The 18,391-nt window shown below is 26.3% G+C and overlaps 2 protein-coding genes across 2 annotated transcripts in view; one reads left to right on the top strand and one right to left on the bottom strand.

Moving 5' to 3' along the window:
- Positions 1-391: 391 nt before the first annotated feature.
- LOC111642383 (cell division cycle-associated protein 3-like) lies at positions 392-3,688 on the bottom strand (the record flags this gene model as incomplete). Its single annotated transcript, XM_023388725.1, has 2 exons — positions 3,536-3,688; positions 392-558 (listed from the first exon to the last, which is right to left on the bottom strand). Coding segments are annotated over exons 1-2 (314 nt in total), but the record flags the coding sequence as incomplete, so codon positions are not given.
- A 2,789-nt stretch (positions 3,689-6,477) lies between these two features.
- LOC111642388 (centrosomal protein of 104 kDa-like) overlaps positions 6,478-18,391 on the top strand; it is a 48,136-nt gene continuing 36,222 nt past the window's right edge. The window contains exons 1-3 of the mRNA XM_023388734.1: positions 6,478-6,573; positions 9,678-9,759; positions 9,834-9,972. Of these exons, the coding sequence (XP_023244502.1) occupies positions 9,719-9,759; positions 9,834-9,972 (180 nt within the window). The 5' untranslated portion in view covers positions 6,478-6,573; positions 9,678-9,718. The remainder of the gene's footprint in view (positions 6,574-9,677; positions 9,760-9,833; positions 9,973-18,391) is intronic.

Below are 18,391 nucleotides of genomic sequence, written 5' to 3'. Positions count from 1 at the left end.
TAATATTCTTGCATTTTATTACAGCATTTTGTGTCAAATATTCCATATTATCTGAGGTGTCTTGAAGTTCACGTTATCTCAAATAATTAGGATTCTAATAACAATATGGAAATGGTAAATCTAAAATGCAAATGAACTTCAGATAACTCCATAACTTTAATTAATTCTGTTAAATATTTCCAACAAAAGAAACTAATCAAGTACTAAAACAAGTAGCAGTTTTATTGTTATTAATACAGTCTGATCATTAAAAAACTGTTTGGGTTGTATCAATATCATTATTATTTATTTTTGATATTAAAAAATTGTGTTGTTATTGATAATAAATCACAATTAAAAAAAATAATAAATTTAAACAAAAATTTATATTAAACTATAATTTTTTTTTAACTTGCCTGGATTTTCTTCTATTGGAGTTCTAGTTACATTGATTGAAGGAGATCTAGGATCTTCTGACAAGTTAAAATTTTCTTTATTATGGTAATAGGATTCTCTCTTTATTTTTTCCAAAGCCGGTAAAGTTAACTTTTCTTTATTACATGTAGGAGTTTGTTCTACCTATATTCAACAATACAAAAATTGATTACATATAATGAACTATCATTAAGACTAAGTTAGAACAATGGTTTTCAAAGTTTTTGATTTGCAGCTCACAAATTGAATCACAAATAAATAATGCACCACCTACCCACTACTTATCCTGTAAATATAACTTTAGGTAATGTTAGATTTGGTACCAAAATATTTTGTCTATCCAGTAACCTAATGTAAGAGACATGTACAGTAGACTCACAATTATATGGCTTAATTTGGTAGACATCTGAGCCAGATAACATGGAGACTGATGATAAGGCATTTCAGTGTATCGCTTATGTGATTTATTTTTTGATTGTAATTTTTACAGTACAGTATGTGACGACATTTTAAAGAAAATTTTCAGCAAAAACAAGCCAGATGCCTGCAAGTATTATCCAAGACTGTGAAGTATTATCCATAGAATAACTGCATGTTTTATGAAAATGATTGTAACACATTATTATTACTGTACTTAATAATACTGTCCTGTAAAATAAATACTATTACAGTGGGTGATCAGTTAATGAACAAATTAGATAAACACTTTCGCGAAAGATTTTTATGTTTGGACAAGAACATAAAAATCTTTTTCGAACCTCACAGAACAAACACAAGAAGTGATGTAAAATAATGAATACCGATTGGTCTTTCCTTGTCTTCAGACAACAATTTGAAACTTTTTGGAGTGCGGGAGACGTTGACATCAACGCTCAACCCGGTATATACTGATCAGATAGTATTCCTCCAAACTTTGAAACTCTCCTTTGTAATTCCAGCCTTTTATTTTTCTGACAGAAACAATTTTTTTATAGTATTCACGAGACTGTCGGGCGGGGCACTCGTTAAGTTTTGCGTCGGTTTTTATTTTCGAAAGATGAGAGTATAATATCACAGGTAGAGAGTGGGCAGATGTCTGATGTCTGTTGTTGCTGGGCAGTATGGCTTGAACAGGTCTACAGTAGGCCGCAGTTCAATCTTCTCTAAGAAAAATACAGTGTAATCAAGTATCAACTCAAGCAGCTAAAGGAGTAACAAAAATCACATCTGAGAAATAAATAACATTGAAGAGCTCGTAATGGAACCTGAAATTGATCTGATGACAGAAGAACGCCAAGAACTCTTGAATGAAGAACACCAAGAAATTTGATGAGATATGTTTTCTTCTGAAAAAGAGAATTAATGTTGATATCTGCTATTAAACACTTTTTTTGAAGTGGGATGATGTCAGAATGACGGTCTTAGAATGGCATCCAAATCAGGATGACTGTTAATAGGCTTAGGGATATCTACAATTACAATGCTATTAATTACTTCAGAAAAATCTTGAAGAAGAGAGAAAAGCAATCAACATTGGACAGATTCTTTAACCCCACAAATGAAAAAAACATGACTAATAAAATGCAAGATTGCATATATGTGTATTTTTACTATTACATATAAATAAACATAATAAATAAAAAATATAAAAATAAAATACAGGTAACTCCCGTATAACACGGGAGTTACGTTCCAAAAAATTGCCGTGTTATGTGAATCCATGTTATACGAAACAAAGAACTAGTACGAAAAGAAAGGTTAGATTCCAAAAATTAAAAAACATGCTATTATATTTTCATAATTAAGATAAATATCTTTATTTAAATTAAACAATGTTTTCTTCATCATCACTAAAAGCACTATTAACCGAGAGCATTTTCTTTTTGGCAAGTTATCCTTATCCTCTGAGCATTTTTCTGCATTATCTGCATTTTTCTGCTTTACCTTTTGCAAAAAGTATGTAATTTTAGATTGCTTGCTTCTAGTTAAAAGATCTTTATAAATTTCCTTATATGATGCTAAGCACTTATGAAGAATAAAGCAAGTATGGAATAAGGGAAAAACATCTGGCAACATCAAAAGCAGAAGCGTCGAGACCTGGCAACATTGAAGCAAGTTTTGAGAAGGACCATGTGTATGGACAGAAGGCAAGAAAAGAAAATTTACATACTTAAGTACTAATAGTACACGAAAATAATAATTTTTGTGAACTATTAGTATATAAGTATGTAAATATTTATTACATTTCACGTTGTACGAGCGTTTTACCCAATTCTCGAACCGTGTCAGAGTGAATCCGTGCTATAACAGTACCATGTTATACGGGGATGGTCCCAATTCTCAAACCGTGTTAGAGTGAATTTGTGCTATAGAAGTGCTGTGTTATACGGGGGTTACCTGTATCCAAAAAATAAAAAAAGTATATATTTTTTTATTTTTTGGAGTCTCCAGAACGAATTAATCAAATTCCCATAAAAATCTATGGTAAATTGATAATCGATTAACGAACAAAGTCATGGAACAGATCATGTTCGTTAACCAATCACCCACTGTATTTCATATTTTTTGTTTACATAAAAACTTTATAGTATGGTTGATTGGGCCAGATGTTGGTGAGCCTACTGAAATGTGTGAGAATGTTCTTTTCTCTGGCTGAACAGCATAGAATTCATTTTAGAAAAATGATTAGGTTAGTTTGCAGACCACATGGTTCATGGTCTGTGAACTTTGGGTTAAAACAAACATTGAATGTTAAATTTTTTCATAAATAATGTTTCAATAAAAGAAGAAGCAGACTTAGAATATGATGGTATAATAAAAGTTTTGTAAGTAATTATATATCATGCTATATGTTTTTGCACAGTCATAATGTAAGTTATCTAACTTTTTCTATCATTAATAGATCTTATTTTTATAAAAAATATAAAAATATTTTCAAAAACTTTAACCACATTCAACCATTATAGAAAACAAGAATATGTAATAATGTGAGCTGTATGTTGATATTATTTGTAATCCACAATAAGGAAAAAAATAAAATAAAATTTGACATCTTTCAACCTTAAACTTTGTAGATATAATTTGAATATAAAGATAGAATGCTTTTGTCAATCAAATATTAAAATCCTCTTATTTTAAATACCTGTATAGGTGTTCTGTCAAATCCTTCAGATGGAGAACGTGGATCAATACCAATGAAGTACTTGTTAGGTGTGACAGTAGAATTAGAGGGATTTGAATTGGTCACTTCTAGCATATCATTCCATTCCTTGCTATTGAAAATTCCCATTGCTCAATTCTTAATAAAATAAAAACAGAATAATTATAATGATAAGAAATTCAGTAAATAAAAATTTTTAAATGTCATTAATAGACTTATCTATATAAAAGTATAAATTTCTTATACAAGATTTTTAGAATTTAAAAATTATTTTATTTCTTAAAACAATATGCATAGAATGTGTTAAGAGAAGTCATTAAAATTTTTTACTTGGAAATCTGAAAACCAGGGGTCAATATCACCCTATTCTAAAAACATCAGAAGTAAGATATATAATATAAAAATGAATGATCAATATATCTTTACAATGATGCAAATTTATCATAAAATGTAATACTTGTGCTATGAAATTCTATACAAGATAAAAATCGAAGGATGATGATTTACGACGAGAAATAAGATAAAACTTTTTTGAAATTTTACTCTGTTTCCTGGAAAGTGTATATAAAATTTATCTGGTAAGAATGATGGGACAGATCAATAGATAACAATTTTGTTAGTTTAATGGATGAATAAAATAGGTAAGCAGTATAAAAATACAATATAAATGTAAAAATCTATTTAAAATAATAATGACTTTAATAAGAAAAAAAAAAAGCTTGACGCAACATAGTAATACATAAATAAAATATATATAATATAAATAACAGGCCTACATTTGTTTACTATTTACAAAATTATTCAAAGTTTAAATGGCTAAAATAAAAGTTAACATAGTTTATTTTAAAAACATTTAACTTTGTAAAATTTTAATTTAAAATGGTACAAGCTGAGATTTCATTTCAAAATATTTTTTCACTTTATTTGAGCTAATTATCAGCATTTGCAAATACATTCTTCAAACTGTTGTCCTGTTCTGGATGTTTCTGATGGATTTCCGTTGATGGCAGTGACATTGCAACTTAATTTTCTTCTTTTATAAATGAAGATGATATATTAGTCATTGTGGTAACTTATTGGACTAATTACTGCACCTCTAACAGTAGAATTTTAGAAGAATACTAATTTTTTGACTCAGTTAACTGACTGTCCTCAGGTTGAAAATTGAAAGTCAAAACGTTACCATTCTAAAATCCTACCATTAAAGATGCAGTAATTAGTTGTTTTGTCAATGCTCATGAGCAATTCTCCCATTGATAAAAGAAAAAAAACAGTGTCAAAATCCCACTGTTCCTCAATTTAATACACAAAGAAGCAAAAGCACTGGATAATTTTTATCAATAATCTGTGTTTAAAAGTCTTCCTTAAACACACATAATACATATATATGAAAGTTAAAATTGTTTTATAATCTTTCCTCAGTCATTAAAGTATGAAGAAAAGAAATTAGAGCATATTAATTTAATTATCTTATAGAGAATTTTAATTTCAAACTTAAAATGTCCTTAAATAATCAAATATTTAAAGAAAATTTATTCATTCTTCTCCAGCTCTCTAAGTATCAAGACTTCCACCTTTATGGTGGAAATTTTATTATAATTATCACAAAATGTTTTTTGGTCCTATTTATGAACACTCATCAGGTGTTTTTATTTACAATTGTCATAAAACATTTTTTGACCCTATTTATGAGCCCTTGTCAGATATAATTATTTATAATCATCACAAAATGTTTTTCAGCCATATTTATAAGCCCATATAGCAGGGATGGCAAACTTTTTTGAATCCTCATGCCACATAGTAAGCATCTTTAAAAACGTTTGTGTTCACCAAAATTTTAGAACTTGAAAAACAATATTAAAAGAAATGAAGTAAATATTCTTTAATTAGAACAAACATAAAAAAGCTAATTGAAAAAAAAAATAATCAAGTGACAAACTGAAAGGCTGATTGAAAAAGAAAGATGATAAACTGAATTCATAGGATACGTTACATGCCATACATGCCAAATGATTTATCCCAACATTCCACTTTGGAAATGCACGCCATAGATTATAATGATATAGATAATGCAGCACCCATGATATAGGTTCATAAATATGGTCAAATAAACATTTTGTGATTATTTGAAAGTAAAATTTCCAACATAAAGTTGAAAGTTTTGATATGTAAAGATAAAAATAGAGTTTAAAAATAAAGTTTAAATATAGATTTAATCCAGAAAAATTATTTTCATTTTAAATAAAATGGAGCAAATATATAATTTTCAAAGCATTATAACAGCTAATAAACCGCCCNGTGGTTGCATCTCGATAGCTATAAGGGTGCGGGAGATATGGGCTTGAAAGTGGTTGAAAGTGGAAGATTTTCTATTTCGATTTTAAAAATTTTCGAATTTGAATTGGTTCAATTATAGAACGATTGTAAATGTTCCAGAAAATTGATCAAATTGAAAATAGTTTGTTTGACTGGATGTAAAAATTCTCTAATTAGTCTGGAAACGGGGGACCTAATTCTTGCATTCTGTGAAAATGGGTAAGATTGGTTATAATGTAATTATCTTAATCTTCACTATCGTTACTTTTTGCCCACAAATAAAAACCCAGCGAAGAGGGTCCTTGCAGCTAGTGAATATATAAAATTCAAAATTCTTATATTAACATTTTTTTTTTTCAGTTAAAAATTTTAAAATTAAAATATCTATGGCTTTTATAATCGATAATAGTCATATAATGCATATTTTCTAAAAAAAGCTTTCATTTTAATGTTATACAAATCTTTTTTAACTTTATTTATGAAGAAACCAATATTTGATATACTGATTTATAAATCTTATTTTTCCTCTTCTAAACTATGGCAAGCCTTACATAATCTAATGTTATAAATTTATATTTATATATGTATATATTTTTTTTCAAAATATTTTAGATTTTGTCCTTACCCACAAGAAGTAATTATACAACTTGAATACAAGGCAAGAATAACAAAAATACAAATTTTATCACATCCTTACTTAATAGGTATTTATTTAAATATATATAATTTAATATTATGTAATAATTATAATAAAAGTAATAAGAATTATATGATAGTTTTAATAATCATTAAATTAAAAGTATTTTAAGAAATTTTTATTATATATAGAAATGTTTAAAGTCATCTTTTAAATTTAACATAAGGTTAAAAATGAAGCAATTTTATAAATATTTTTCTATTTGGAAAATTTATTAATATTTTTAATGCAATATACAGTATATCACTTTTTTGCTACATGCAATTGGAATTTGCTTTTATTCATCTCTTTATCATATAACATAATAATTTAAATGTTTTTAGAATTATATTTTACTTTAAAAAATATTTCTTAAGTTCTTAAAAACTTAAAAATTATCTTTGTATGAAAGAAATGAAAAAAAAAATTTTTTTTACTGCACTGAAAAATTGTTTAAAATAAAATGTAGGATACATTTTTATAATTTCAAATTTAAATGAAGAATAACTGATTTTTCATAGATAATTTTTCTGACTTTTTAAAAATTCATATGATCAAATTTACAAAAATCAATAGGAAAGCATCTTTTTCATGATGAAATAAGAGAAATGATAAAGAATAATGATATCCACATTTCATAAATTAAATGAGATAATCAATCAAAAAACTTGATACAGTTTCACAATGATAACCTTCTTGCAAGAAAAATAACTTAAATGTCAACTCACCTATAAGACATCTATCTTGCAGGAAAGTTATGATAATGGAAAATTATCATTTTTTAAGATTAATTGTCTTACTTGATTTATGAGATAGATTTTATTTATTCTTTTGATTTTAGAATTATTGTAATTTTTTAAAAGTAAGGAAAATTATTTGTTGTCATAAATTTCTAGGATACAAAAGTTTTAAGACATTTCTTTGTAGTCTTCATATACTGTGAAAATGGTCACAAATGCTTTTCATGTTCATTCTTTACAATAAATTTTACTTAGGAATTGTTTGCATAATTTGCATAGATATATAATTTTAAAATAATTATAGTCTTTAAATAAATCATTTGTAAAATTATGCAATTTATATAGATGATAATCACTCAAAATAATAATATTTTTATGGATTAAAAACATAAAATTCAACAATTCTTAACATTTTACTACTTTTGCAAACATAGACTGTTCATTGTCAGTTATACAATTCGGTTACTATAGAAGTGAAGTAATAAATACAAAAAGCAACACAAAAATCTATATGGTATCTGCAACTTCATCTTTACATTAAAGAATAGTTTTTTAAAATATTAGAACATTAAAAACAAAATTACTTTTTGTATTTTTATGTTATTAGCCATATTGTAAGATTAACATTGGCAAACAGTGATATTTGAAAACATTTTTTTTTTTTCCTCTCACATAACATTTTCTTGTTTATTTATTTTGTTTATTGTTTACCATTGTAAAAGATAAAATAATCTTTTACACTCTTTTACACTTTTTAAAAACTTAATTTATTTAAAATATATTCTATTTTGAATCTTTGTTCCTCCTTGTGAAGAACCTTGGTTAAGTGAAAACATTTGCTTAAAGACTTTTATAATTTGTTTTTTTATTTCATCTCATTAGAGCTTTCTATTTTCAGTAACATCAGCTCAAGTGTTTATACAATTCATTTGATTTTACTCCAATAAAAGTATTTGGAGTTAAAATAATATAAACAACTTTACTAAACCTGATATATTGTGATAACACATCATCAGCTCTCGTAAATCATTGGGCTATAATTTGGCAATAATAATAATAAATTACAAATAAATTTGGCCCTAGAGGGAGGCATTGCGTGCCATCTCGTATTAAATTCAATAATTATAATTTAATTAAATAATTTTAGACTAAACTTTACAGGACAAGGGCGCTGAATGTGTCCCCAGTCGGCACTGTAGTAACTGATGATGGTTATATCTTAATGTTAAATATACTGGAAGAAGAGATTGGACTGGAGGTCTGGGTAGCATAACTGGCAATGCATCTTCACAGTAAGTAACAGTTGCAGGTTCGAGTCCCATTTTGGGCCAGTTATTTTTTCCAGTTTAGTCTAAAATTATTTAATTAAATTATAATTATTAAATTTAATACCTAGTGCTTCCCTCTAGGGCCAAATTTATTTGTAATTTACTATTATTATTGCCAAATTACAGCCCAATTATTTACTGTAGTTGATGGTGTGTTATTGTTAAAATAATAGTAATAATTAAGCAGTACATGAAAAGATAATTAGAATGCTGGGATATAGATCATTAGAAATTTATAGGATTTAAGCCTTTAAAATTATCAGAAAAGTAATTCATGCTACTAATTATTTTTTTAAGAAACAATTTACTGTAAAAGTAATTCAATAATGTAATATCATCACATATAAATATGTATATATTTAAATAGTTTTTAATGTAATAAGTGAAATAAAACATATCTTTAATTATTTTGTCTGCTTTATTAATTAATTGTTTTGATTGTTATTTCAGATATATGTTTTTAATATATAAAATAATTGAATTAATTTTAACATATGATTTTGAAAATATGTATTAATTAAAATTAATTGTATTGTTACATTTAAATTCTTCTATAATTAATATAATTAAGCTATCTGTATTCAAAATAAATAATTTCCATGCTCATAAAATACATCTACCAAGAATACTTAATTAATTTTCAGTAATATTTAATGTAAAAAATTCCTACTAATGTTTTTGATGTGCAAATGGAGATCTGATCAGAATATTCCAAAATAGAACATTGTTCTTGCATTTTGGAATATTTTGATTTGAAGATTTCTAACTAACATTTCCAATCTGGAAATATTAGTCAGAAATTTTCACCTTAAATATTATTGTATAAATATTATAAATATTCGAAATTAATTAAGACTCCTCGGTGGGTATATTTTAACAGTTGGAGTCTTTCCAGTCTCCCATATAGTGTTTTGAATTCTGTACTCATAATTATAAATCTTATATGTTCAGAATCTATAATTAAATTATATATTTCTTACTAATTTTAAAAATAATGACAATTTATATCTATTTTTAATCCTTATTCTGTTTTGATAATAATTTATTTGGATTTTATAAATTAGCTAGCAAAATAGAATTAAGTGCAGGAGATGTTTCAAAAGGAATGCCTGAGGCACCTACAAATGTAAAATGGAGATATCTTGGGTAATGAAATTTCATAATTTTTAAAATACATAAATAATTGAATAGTTCTATTAATGAAAAAAAAAACATTTCAGTGAATTTGCTTTATTGGATAATTCAATTACTGATTATAAGGCTAGAGAATTAAAATCAGTTATTGTTGATGTGCCAGGAACTTTTATCAAATTCGTTTTATATCAGAATTATGTAAATAGGTTAAATCTGTGCAACCAGGTGAGATCATTTTTCTTATAATTTTTATAACATTGATTGATGATAATTTACTTATGTATAGTTGTCATAAATTTCTAGGATACAAAAGTTTTAANGATGGTCCCAATTCTCAAACCGTGTTAGAGTGAATTTGTGCTATAGAAGTGCTGTGTTATACGGGGGTTACCTGTATCCAAAAAATAAAAAAAGTATATATTTTTTTATTTTTTGGAGTCTCCAGAACGAATTAATCAAATTCCCATAAAAATCTATGGTAAATTGATAATCGATTAACGAACAAAGTCATGGAACAGATCATGTTCGTTAACCAATCACCCACTGTATTTCATATTTTTTGTTTACATAAAAACTTTATAGTATGGTTGATTGGGCCAGATGTTGGTGAGCCTACTGAAATGTGTGAGAATGTTCTTTTCTCTGGCTGAACAGCATAGAATTCATTTTAGAAAAATGATTAGGTTAGTTTGCAGACCACATGGTTCATGGTCTGTGAACTTTGGGTTAAAACAAACATTGAATGTTAAATTTTTTCATAAATAATGTTTCAATAAAAGAAGAAGCAGACTTAGAATATGATGGTATAATAAAAGTTTTGTAAGTAATTATATATCATGCTATATGTTTTTGCACAGTCATAATGTAAGTTATCTAACTTTTTCTATCATTAATAGATCTTATTTTTATAAAAAATATAAAAATATTTTCAAAAACTTTAACCACATTCAACCATTATAGAAAACAAGAATATGTAATAATGTGAGCTGTATGTTGATATTATTTGTAATCCACAATAAGGAAAAAAATAAAATAAAATTTGACATCTTTCAACCTTAAACTTTGTAGATATAATTTGAATATAAAGATAGAATGCTTTTGTCAATCAAATATTAAAATCCTCTTATTTTAAATACCTGTATAGGTGTTCTGTCAAATCCTTCAGATGGAGAACGTGGATCAATACCAATGAAGTACTTGTTAGGTGTGACAGTAGAATTAGAGGGATTTGAATTGGTCACTTCTAGCATATCATTCCATTCCTTGCTATTGAAAATTCCCATTGCTCAATTCTTAATAAAATAAAAACAGAATAATTATAATGATAAGAAATTCAGTAAATAAAAATTTTTAAATGTCATTAATAGACTTATCTATATAAAAGTATAAATTTCTTATACAAGATTTTTAGAATTTAAAAATTATTTTATTTCTTAAAACAATATGCATAGAATGTGTTAAGAGAAGTCATTAAAATTTTTTACTTGGAAATCTGAAAACCAGGGGTCAATATCACCCTATTCTAAAAACATCAGAAGTAAGATATATAATATAAAAATGAATGATCAATATATCTTTACAATGATGCAAATTTATCATAAAATGTAATACTTGTGCTATGAAATTCTATACAAGATAAAAATCGAAGGATGATGATTTACGACGAGAAATAAGATAAAACTTTTTTGAAATTTTACTCTGTTTCCTGGAAAGTGTATATAAAATTTATCTGGTAAGAATGATGGGACAGATCAATAGATAACAATTTTGTTAGTTTAATGGATGAATAAAATAGGTAAGCAGTATAAAAATACAATATAAATGTAAAAATCTATTTAAAATAATAATGACTTTAATAAGAAAAAAAAAAAGCTTGACGCAACATAGTAATACATAAATAAAATATATATAATATAAATAACAGGCCTACATTTGTTTACTATTTACAAAATTATTCAAAGTTTAAATGGCTAAAATAAAAGTTAACATAGTTTATTTTAAAAACATTTAACTTTGTAAAATTTTAATTTAAAATGGTACAAGCTGAGATTTCATTTCAAAATATTTTTTCACTTTATTTGAGCTAATTATCAGCATTTGCAAATACATTCTTCAAACTGTTGTCCTGTTCTGGATGTTTCTGATGGATTTCCGTTGATGGCAGTGACATTGCAACTTAATTTTCTTCTTTTATAAATGAAGATGATATATTAGTCATTGTGGTAACTTATTGGACTAATTACTGCACCTCTAACAGTAGAATTTTAGAAGAATACTAATTTTTTGACTCAGTTAACTGACTGTCCTCAGGTTGAAAATTGAAAGTCAAAACGTTACCATTCTAAAATCCTACCATTAAAGATGCAGTAATTAGTTGTTTTGTCAATGCTCATGAGCAATTCTCCCATTGATAAAAGAAAAAAAACAGTGTCAAAATCCCACTGTTCCTCAATTTAATACACAAAGAAGCAAAAGCACTGGATAATTTTTATCAATAATCTGTGTTTAAAAGTCTTCCTTAAACACACATAATACATATATATGAAAGTTAAAATTGTTTTATAATCTTTCCTCAGTCATTAAAGTATGAAGAAAAGAAATTAGAGCATATTAATTTAATTATCTTATAGAGAATTTTAATTTCAAACTTAAAATGTCCTTAAATAATCAAATATTTAAAGAAAATTTATTCATTCTTCTCCAGCTCTCTAAGTATCAAGACTTCCACCTTTATGGTGGAAATTTTATTATAATTATCACAAAATGTTTTTTGGTCCTATTTATGAACACTCATCAGGTGTTTTTATTTACAATTGTCATAAAACATTTTTTGACCCTATTTATGAGCCCTTGTCAGATATAATTATTTATAATCATCACAAAATGTTTTTCAGCCATATTTATAAGCCCATATAGCAGGGATGGCAAACTTTTTTGAATCCTCATGCCACATAGTAAGCATCTTTAAAAACGTTTGTGTTCACCAAAATTTTAGAACTTGAAAAACAATATTAAAAGAAATGAAGTAAATATTCTTTAATTAGAACAAACATAAAAAAGCTAATTGAAAAAAAAAATAATCAAGTGACAAACTGAAAGGCTGATTGAAAAAGAAAGATGATAAACTGAATTCATAGGATACGTTACATGCCATACATGCCAAATGATTTATCCCAACATTCCACTTTGGAAATGCACGCCATAGATTATAATGATATAGATAATGCAGCACCCATGATATAGGTTCATAAATATGGTCAAATAAACATTTTGTGATTATTTGAAAGTAAAATTTCCAACATAAAGTTGAAAGTTTTGATATGTAAAGATAAAAATAGAGTTTAAAAATAAAGTTTAAATATAGATTTAATCCAGAAAAATTATTTTCATTTTAAATAAAATGGAGCAAATATATAATTTTCAAAGCATTATAACAGCTAATAAACCGCCCCAGGATTTTCCAGAAACAGCTCAGAAATAGAATTTTCTCTGAAATAAAACATAATTTGGTAATGTATGTACCATACAATTAATTAAAATTAAAAGTTAAATGTATATGGATAAGGATTGAAGTTTACCTTGGTAGTCCCAATGGCCGTGCTTCGGTTAGCTTATGTTGGTTTGGTTAGGTTGGGTTAACTACATTTTTAGTAGACAGACGAAAGGAATACCTAAAAAGAAAAAAGGAAACATCCACTAAAAATGTAAACTAACCTAACCGAAGTATGGCCATTGGGACTACCAAGGTAAACTTCAACCTGGATAAGAAAATATTCAAGTCTTTCAGTTAATCATATGAAATTAGAAAAAAATTTGTTAATATATAATTTAATACAGAAAGTAATAAATCTGCTAAAAACTGAAACATTAAATATTGTAAAAAATTTATAATCAAATTTACAGTAAATCAGTACGTATTTTTACTTAATTTGTTGAAAACGTTGATTAACTATTAAAAGAGAATAAAGATTTTGATGTAAGATAATTAATTAAGGTATTCTTAATGTTTATAAATACAACAGACTTAAAGATTTAGCAATATCAGTCACCATTTAATACATAACAGCAAAAAATCAAGTAGAGGTTACTTTTAGTTAATTTATTAACATACAGTGTACATACCATTTATCTAAAAGTAACTTATACCCACACACTAAGTTTTAATTAAGAAAATGGAATATATAAATTAAACAAGCGTATATTATTTTACTACGACCAATTTCAACTTACAGAGATCGTTACAGAGGATAAAACTTCAATAAAAAATGAACTAAATGCTAACATAGAAAATCAACAAGAGATTACTGGCTAAACAGAAATCAAATTTTTAAATTTGAATTTTACGCTCAGGAATATCCCTAACTTTTACCCTAAATATTGTATAATTCAATTTTGTTTATAATTTAAATTTTTATTAAAAAATAATTTTTCGTATTAAAAATGAAATATTTATAATCAATTTCTCGTATATGTTGTATAATTTATAATTTTAAAATAACACATATATAAATTTCCCCTGTAATATAGGGATTTTTCGTTAGATTTAGTAACAAACATTTTACCATTGGATTTCTTTCGTCACGTGGTAACCAGAAACGCTTGTAATTGGACGTATCAAAACGAGGCGCGTTACTATGACGACATTTGTAACATGTGGTCGTTTCGCAAGATGTAAACATCGTTTTCTACATTAGAAATGTTTATCGAAGAATTGTTTAATAATGCCACAGAAAATTGATTTTAGTGTGGTTCAAGTAACAGGAGAGGATGAAGATTATCCAGCTTCTGAATTAAATTGTCATGCACCGACTGTTAAAGGATGGCAATCTCCTAGGTTTGGCCATTTTGTATTTTTCTTTCTTTTTTTTAAAGGGACATACAATTATACATACACATAAAAGAATAACTGAAACATTACCTAGCAACACATTTATTTAGAATTTTTCGCCATACATTTTTCAAATAGTTCCAAAAATAGAAATGTTATTATTTCAGTGTAATTATAGCAGGTATTTAAATATAGCACCTGTGTATTGATTCTACAGTTGTAAGTTTAATTAAACAAAATATGTATTCGATCTAAAAATATATATATATTCATTATTAGGTAACTTGTTCATTTTTAAAAAGTTTCTTGAAAATAATTGCCTTTTTATTACAAAATTTCAAAATTATAATTCATCATTTGATGATTTTAGAATTTAATTAAATAATTTCCTTCTTCTCAATAAATGGATTGATGACTAAATCAAACAAATATTAATTCTTTTGCCTCTATGTCCTTACTTTATTATATCATTGCCTATATTGGACTTTGTATATTAATATGACTTATTACTAGACAGCGGACATATAGGCCCTTAAAAGTGGCATTTTAGGCGCTTAAAATAAGCTCTTAAATTGCGTCGTTTAGGCTTTATAAACAAAAAAAATAGGCGGTCAAAATTTGCACAATGAACAATTAACGTACTTATCAGGACAGTGAATTTTTTATTTAACATAATGTATTCCAAACAAAAATGCATGTATTCAGAATGATGCAAACACAAAAGTAGACAAACAATTATCTTTATATTTTTTATTCTCTTTGTTTCCCATAGTTAGCTTCATAATATATTACAAGCACTTTTTCCAAATTTTTATAATTAAAGAACAGCATTCTTCTTTAAAGAAGTTCATGCCAATGTGCTCGTAGCATGCCTTCTATGCCCAGATATACCAAAAGATGGTCAAGACTTTAGTGAAGTATTAGTGCCAGGTTATTTTGTGTCCCAGGCAAAGTTTATAAGTGTGCCCCTTGTTTTACAAGTTGGATATTTTTTAAAATAAAATTTTTATATAAAAAATAAAAATTATTTTGGCATGCTTTATTAATAATATACAAAGTAGTATACAATATGTAATCCGTCTAAAAACAGAACCTTTTTTAATTAATTTGAAAATCGTTTGTTATAATTCATTTACCAAAAAGTTATAAAATACTGAAATTTAATATTTTAAAATGTTAATGTTTTAAAATATTTATCTTAACTGAATTTTAAATAGTGGTTGGTTCAAATTATTTAGGTAAGGAACAAAAAGAACAAAGAGTTCAATAGTAAAATAGCGTGATGTATGAGGTATAAGGAAAAAGAATTGATACCTAAATCATATGTCACTATTTAATTTAATATTTTAGTAAAGTATGAATAAAGCATAGCTTGAAATTTTGTGCCCCTTTATGGCTTGCTCCCTAGGTGGTTCCTAGTTTGCCTAAATGGTAGTACTGGTCCTGCATTAGTGTTATCCTATCTACTACAGAGATAATGTCAGGTCAGCCTTGACATGTGTGGTGCCTTGCATTGTTGTGAAGAATGCATAAAATGTTTATCTGTGGACAAACTATTGTGGACTGGTCACAACCGCCTTGCTCATTTCTTATGTAGTTGAGCATGGATTGTCTTCCACCAGTTGCCATAGTTCATCATCCAATATGATAGAAGGCCTTCTTGAGTGTAGCTTATCATCAATTTCATATTGTCCAGATTTAATTTTACTCAACCAAACATAGATTGTAGACTTGGAGATGACATTCTTGCCAAACAATTGTACCATATGGTGATAAAATTCAATTTTGCCAATACTTTTATACCAAATTGATAATTGTAAAGTGAACATGTGCAAATTTGGTCATGAGAAAGCATTGGCAAACTTAACATATTTAACAAGTTGGTATTGCCGTACAGAATCTCAGAACCCTTCATTTACATACCCCACAAGAAACTTTTAGATGACATCTATTGGAGAACAATTTTGAATATTCTTGAGAAGTCTAGAAAATTCCAGAAACTTTTGCATCAACCCAATATCTTTTGTCTTTTTCCCAATAAGTTTAATCTTTTGCAACTAATATATGTTTGCACTTAAAAGTTTATATTTTCTTTGACAATTATTTAAATTATTACAATGAGATAATGTGTAATTTATATTTATTAAATTTTGTTTATTTAGTTGTTTGTTCATCTTAAACTTTGCTGCTAATTTCTAGTTTAATTTAACTCTTTTAAATCCTTTTTTTTTTCTTATTAGAATTAAATATACATCTAACAATCTATTTTAATAGGACATAATCTATTTGTTAAATAAAATAATTATTTTGGGATAAATAATCTCATTTTCTGTTTATTCATACTACTACAAATGAATAAAACACCAAATACTAGTAGCTATTCTCAGGTTTGTTCTGTACCTGACCAATTGGCTGGCCATGTAAAGTTTTCCAGGTTTCCTCCAAGTATCAAATACCTAAATAGAAACCAGTTTCCTACAGAAAGTCTTGCTGGAAGGCATCCCATATGGCAGATCACTCTTGTGTTGCTTGCCTTATCCCAAAAAAACCCAAATCTGAAAAAAACTATTGAATTATAATCACCTTATAATAAGATAAAATTTGTAACAGCTAAGATAAAGCTAAAGTTATATATTCATCATATTAAAATATAGTACTATGTTATACAGTAACATTATGTTATTTAAGCAACAATAATAATATTTCTTAAACAAATGAACAGACAAAATTTAGTATTTTATTATTTGTGTAATTTTTAAAAACAAAAAATAACTAAGATAGTAATATATATGTAATAGGAAAAATAAATTAAAGATTTGTATTTGTAAATATTCAAAAGAGATGATTATAATCATGATTAAAGATACAGTATATCTACTTTTGTGAAAAATGATATAACTTTGATGTTTGGTATTTGATTCTATAATTACCTTTCATTTACTTAAGTGTACAATAAAATTTCATTTAAGGTGAAAAATAATTTTTATTTTTACTAGTGTTATATTTTCTATAACTGTAAAGTAAGTGGAATAGTTATATCAAAGAAAGTCTCTTTTGTTTAAAATAAATAAATCACTACTAATTTCAGGAAACAAACTTTTAATTAAAAGTTGGCTAATGTAAAAAACAACTCCAAAGTTCATTTGTCTAATCTAAAACAAATTTGTTTATGCAATGACTAATGGAAGAAAGAGAACAAATTTTAACTAAATGTAATTGATAAATTAAGTGCTTTTATTTGTCAAACATATTTAAGTTTAATAAAAAATATTAGTAACTATGAACTTGTGCATTTAATTGCTTAATTAAACATGAAAAATACGAGTAATCAGTTTAGAATTTTTCTTTGTTGTAAAACAATTTACTGAAATTACTTTTAAACATTGAGTTTTTAGATGTTTGCAATTAACTTTCCAATTAACATACGAGAATAATCAACGGTGGACTTTTTAATTGAGAATATTTAGAAATCTCTGTACATTATAATGAATTAAATTTTTATGTGGACACACTAAAGACGATCCTATTTATGCTTTTCTTTAAAAAAATATAATTAAAATCTTGCAATTACAGTCGACCCCCCTATAATTATGGTCCCTATAATTACGATTCCTATAAAACTACGAAAAAATATACGTATTTTGGAAATGTTGAGTTGGATTAGTGTAGAATCGATTAATTTTATGGAAGAAAACCTTTCAATCAGCCGTAGTTCGTAAACTTGACACGTGTCGGGCTGTGATTGGAACGACTTGTAAGAAATCGGATTCCTAATAAATTGGAACGTATCTATATCTTATAGGGGGGTCGACTGTA

Source organism: Centruroides sculpturatus, unplaced genomic scaffold (genome assembly GCF_000671375.1).
Source record: "Centruroides sculpturatus isolate CEXI.00-Female unplaced genomic scaffold, Cexi_2.0 scaffold1718, whole genome shotgun sequence".
Taxonomy (NCBI): Eukaryota; Metazoa; Arthropoda; class Arachnida; order Scorpiones; family Buthidae; genus Centruroides; species Centruroides sculpturatus.
This window is presented reverse-complemented; position numbering and strand designations above follow the sequence as displayed.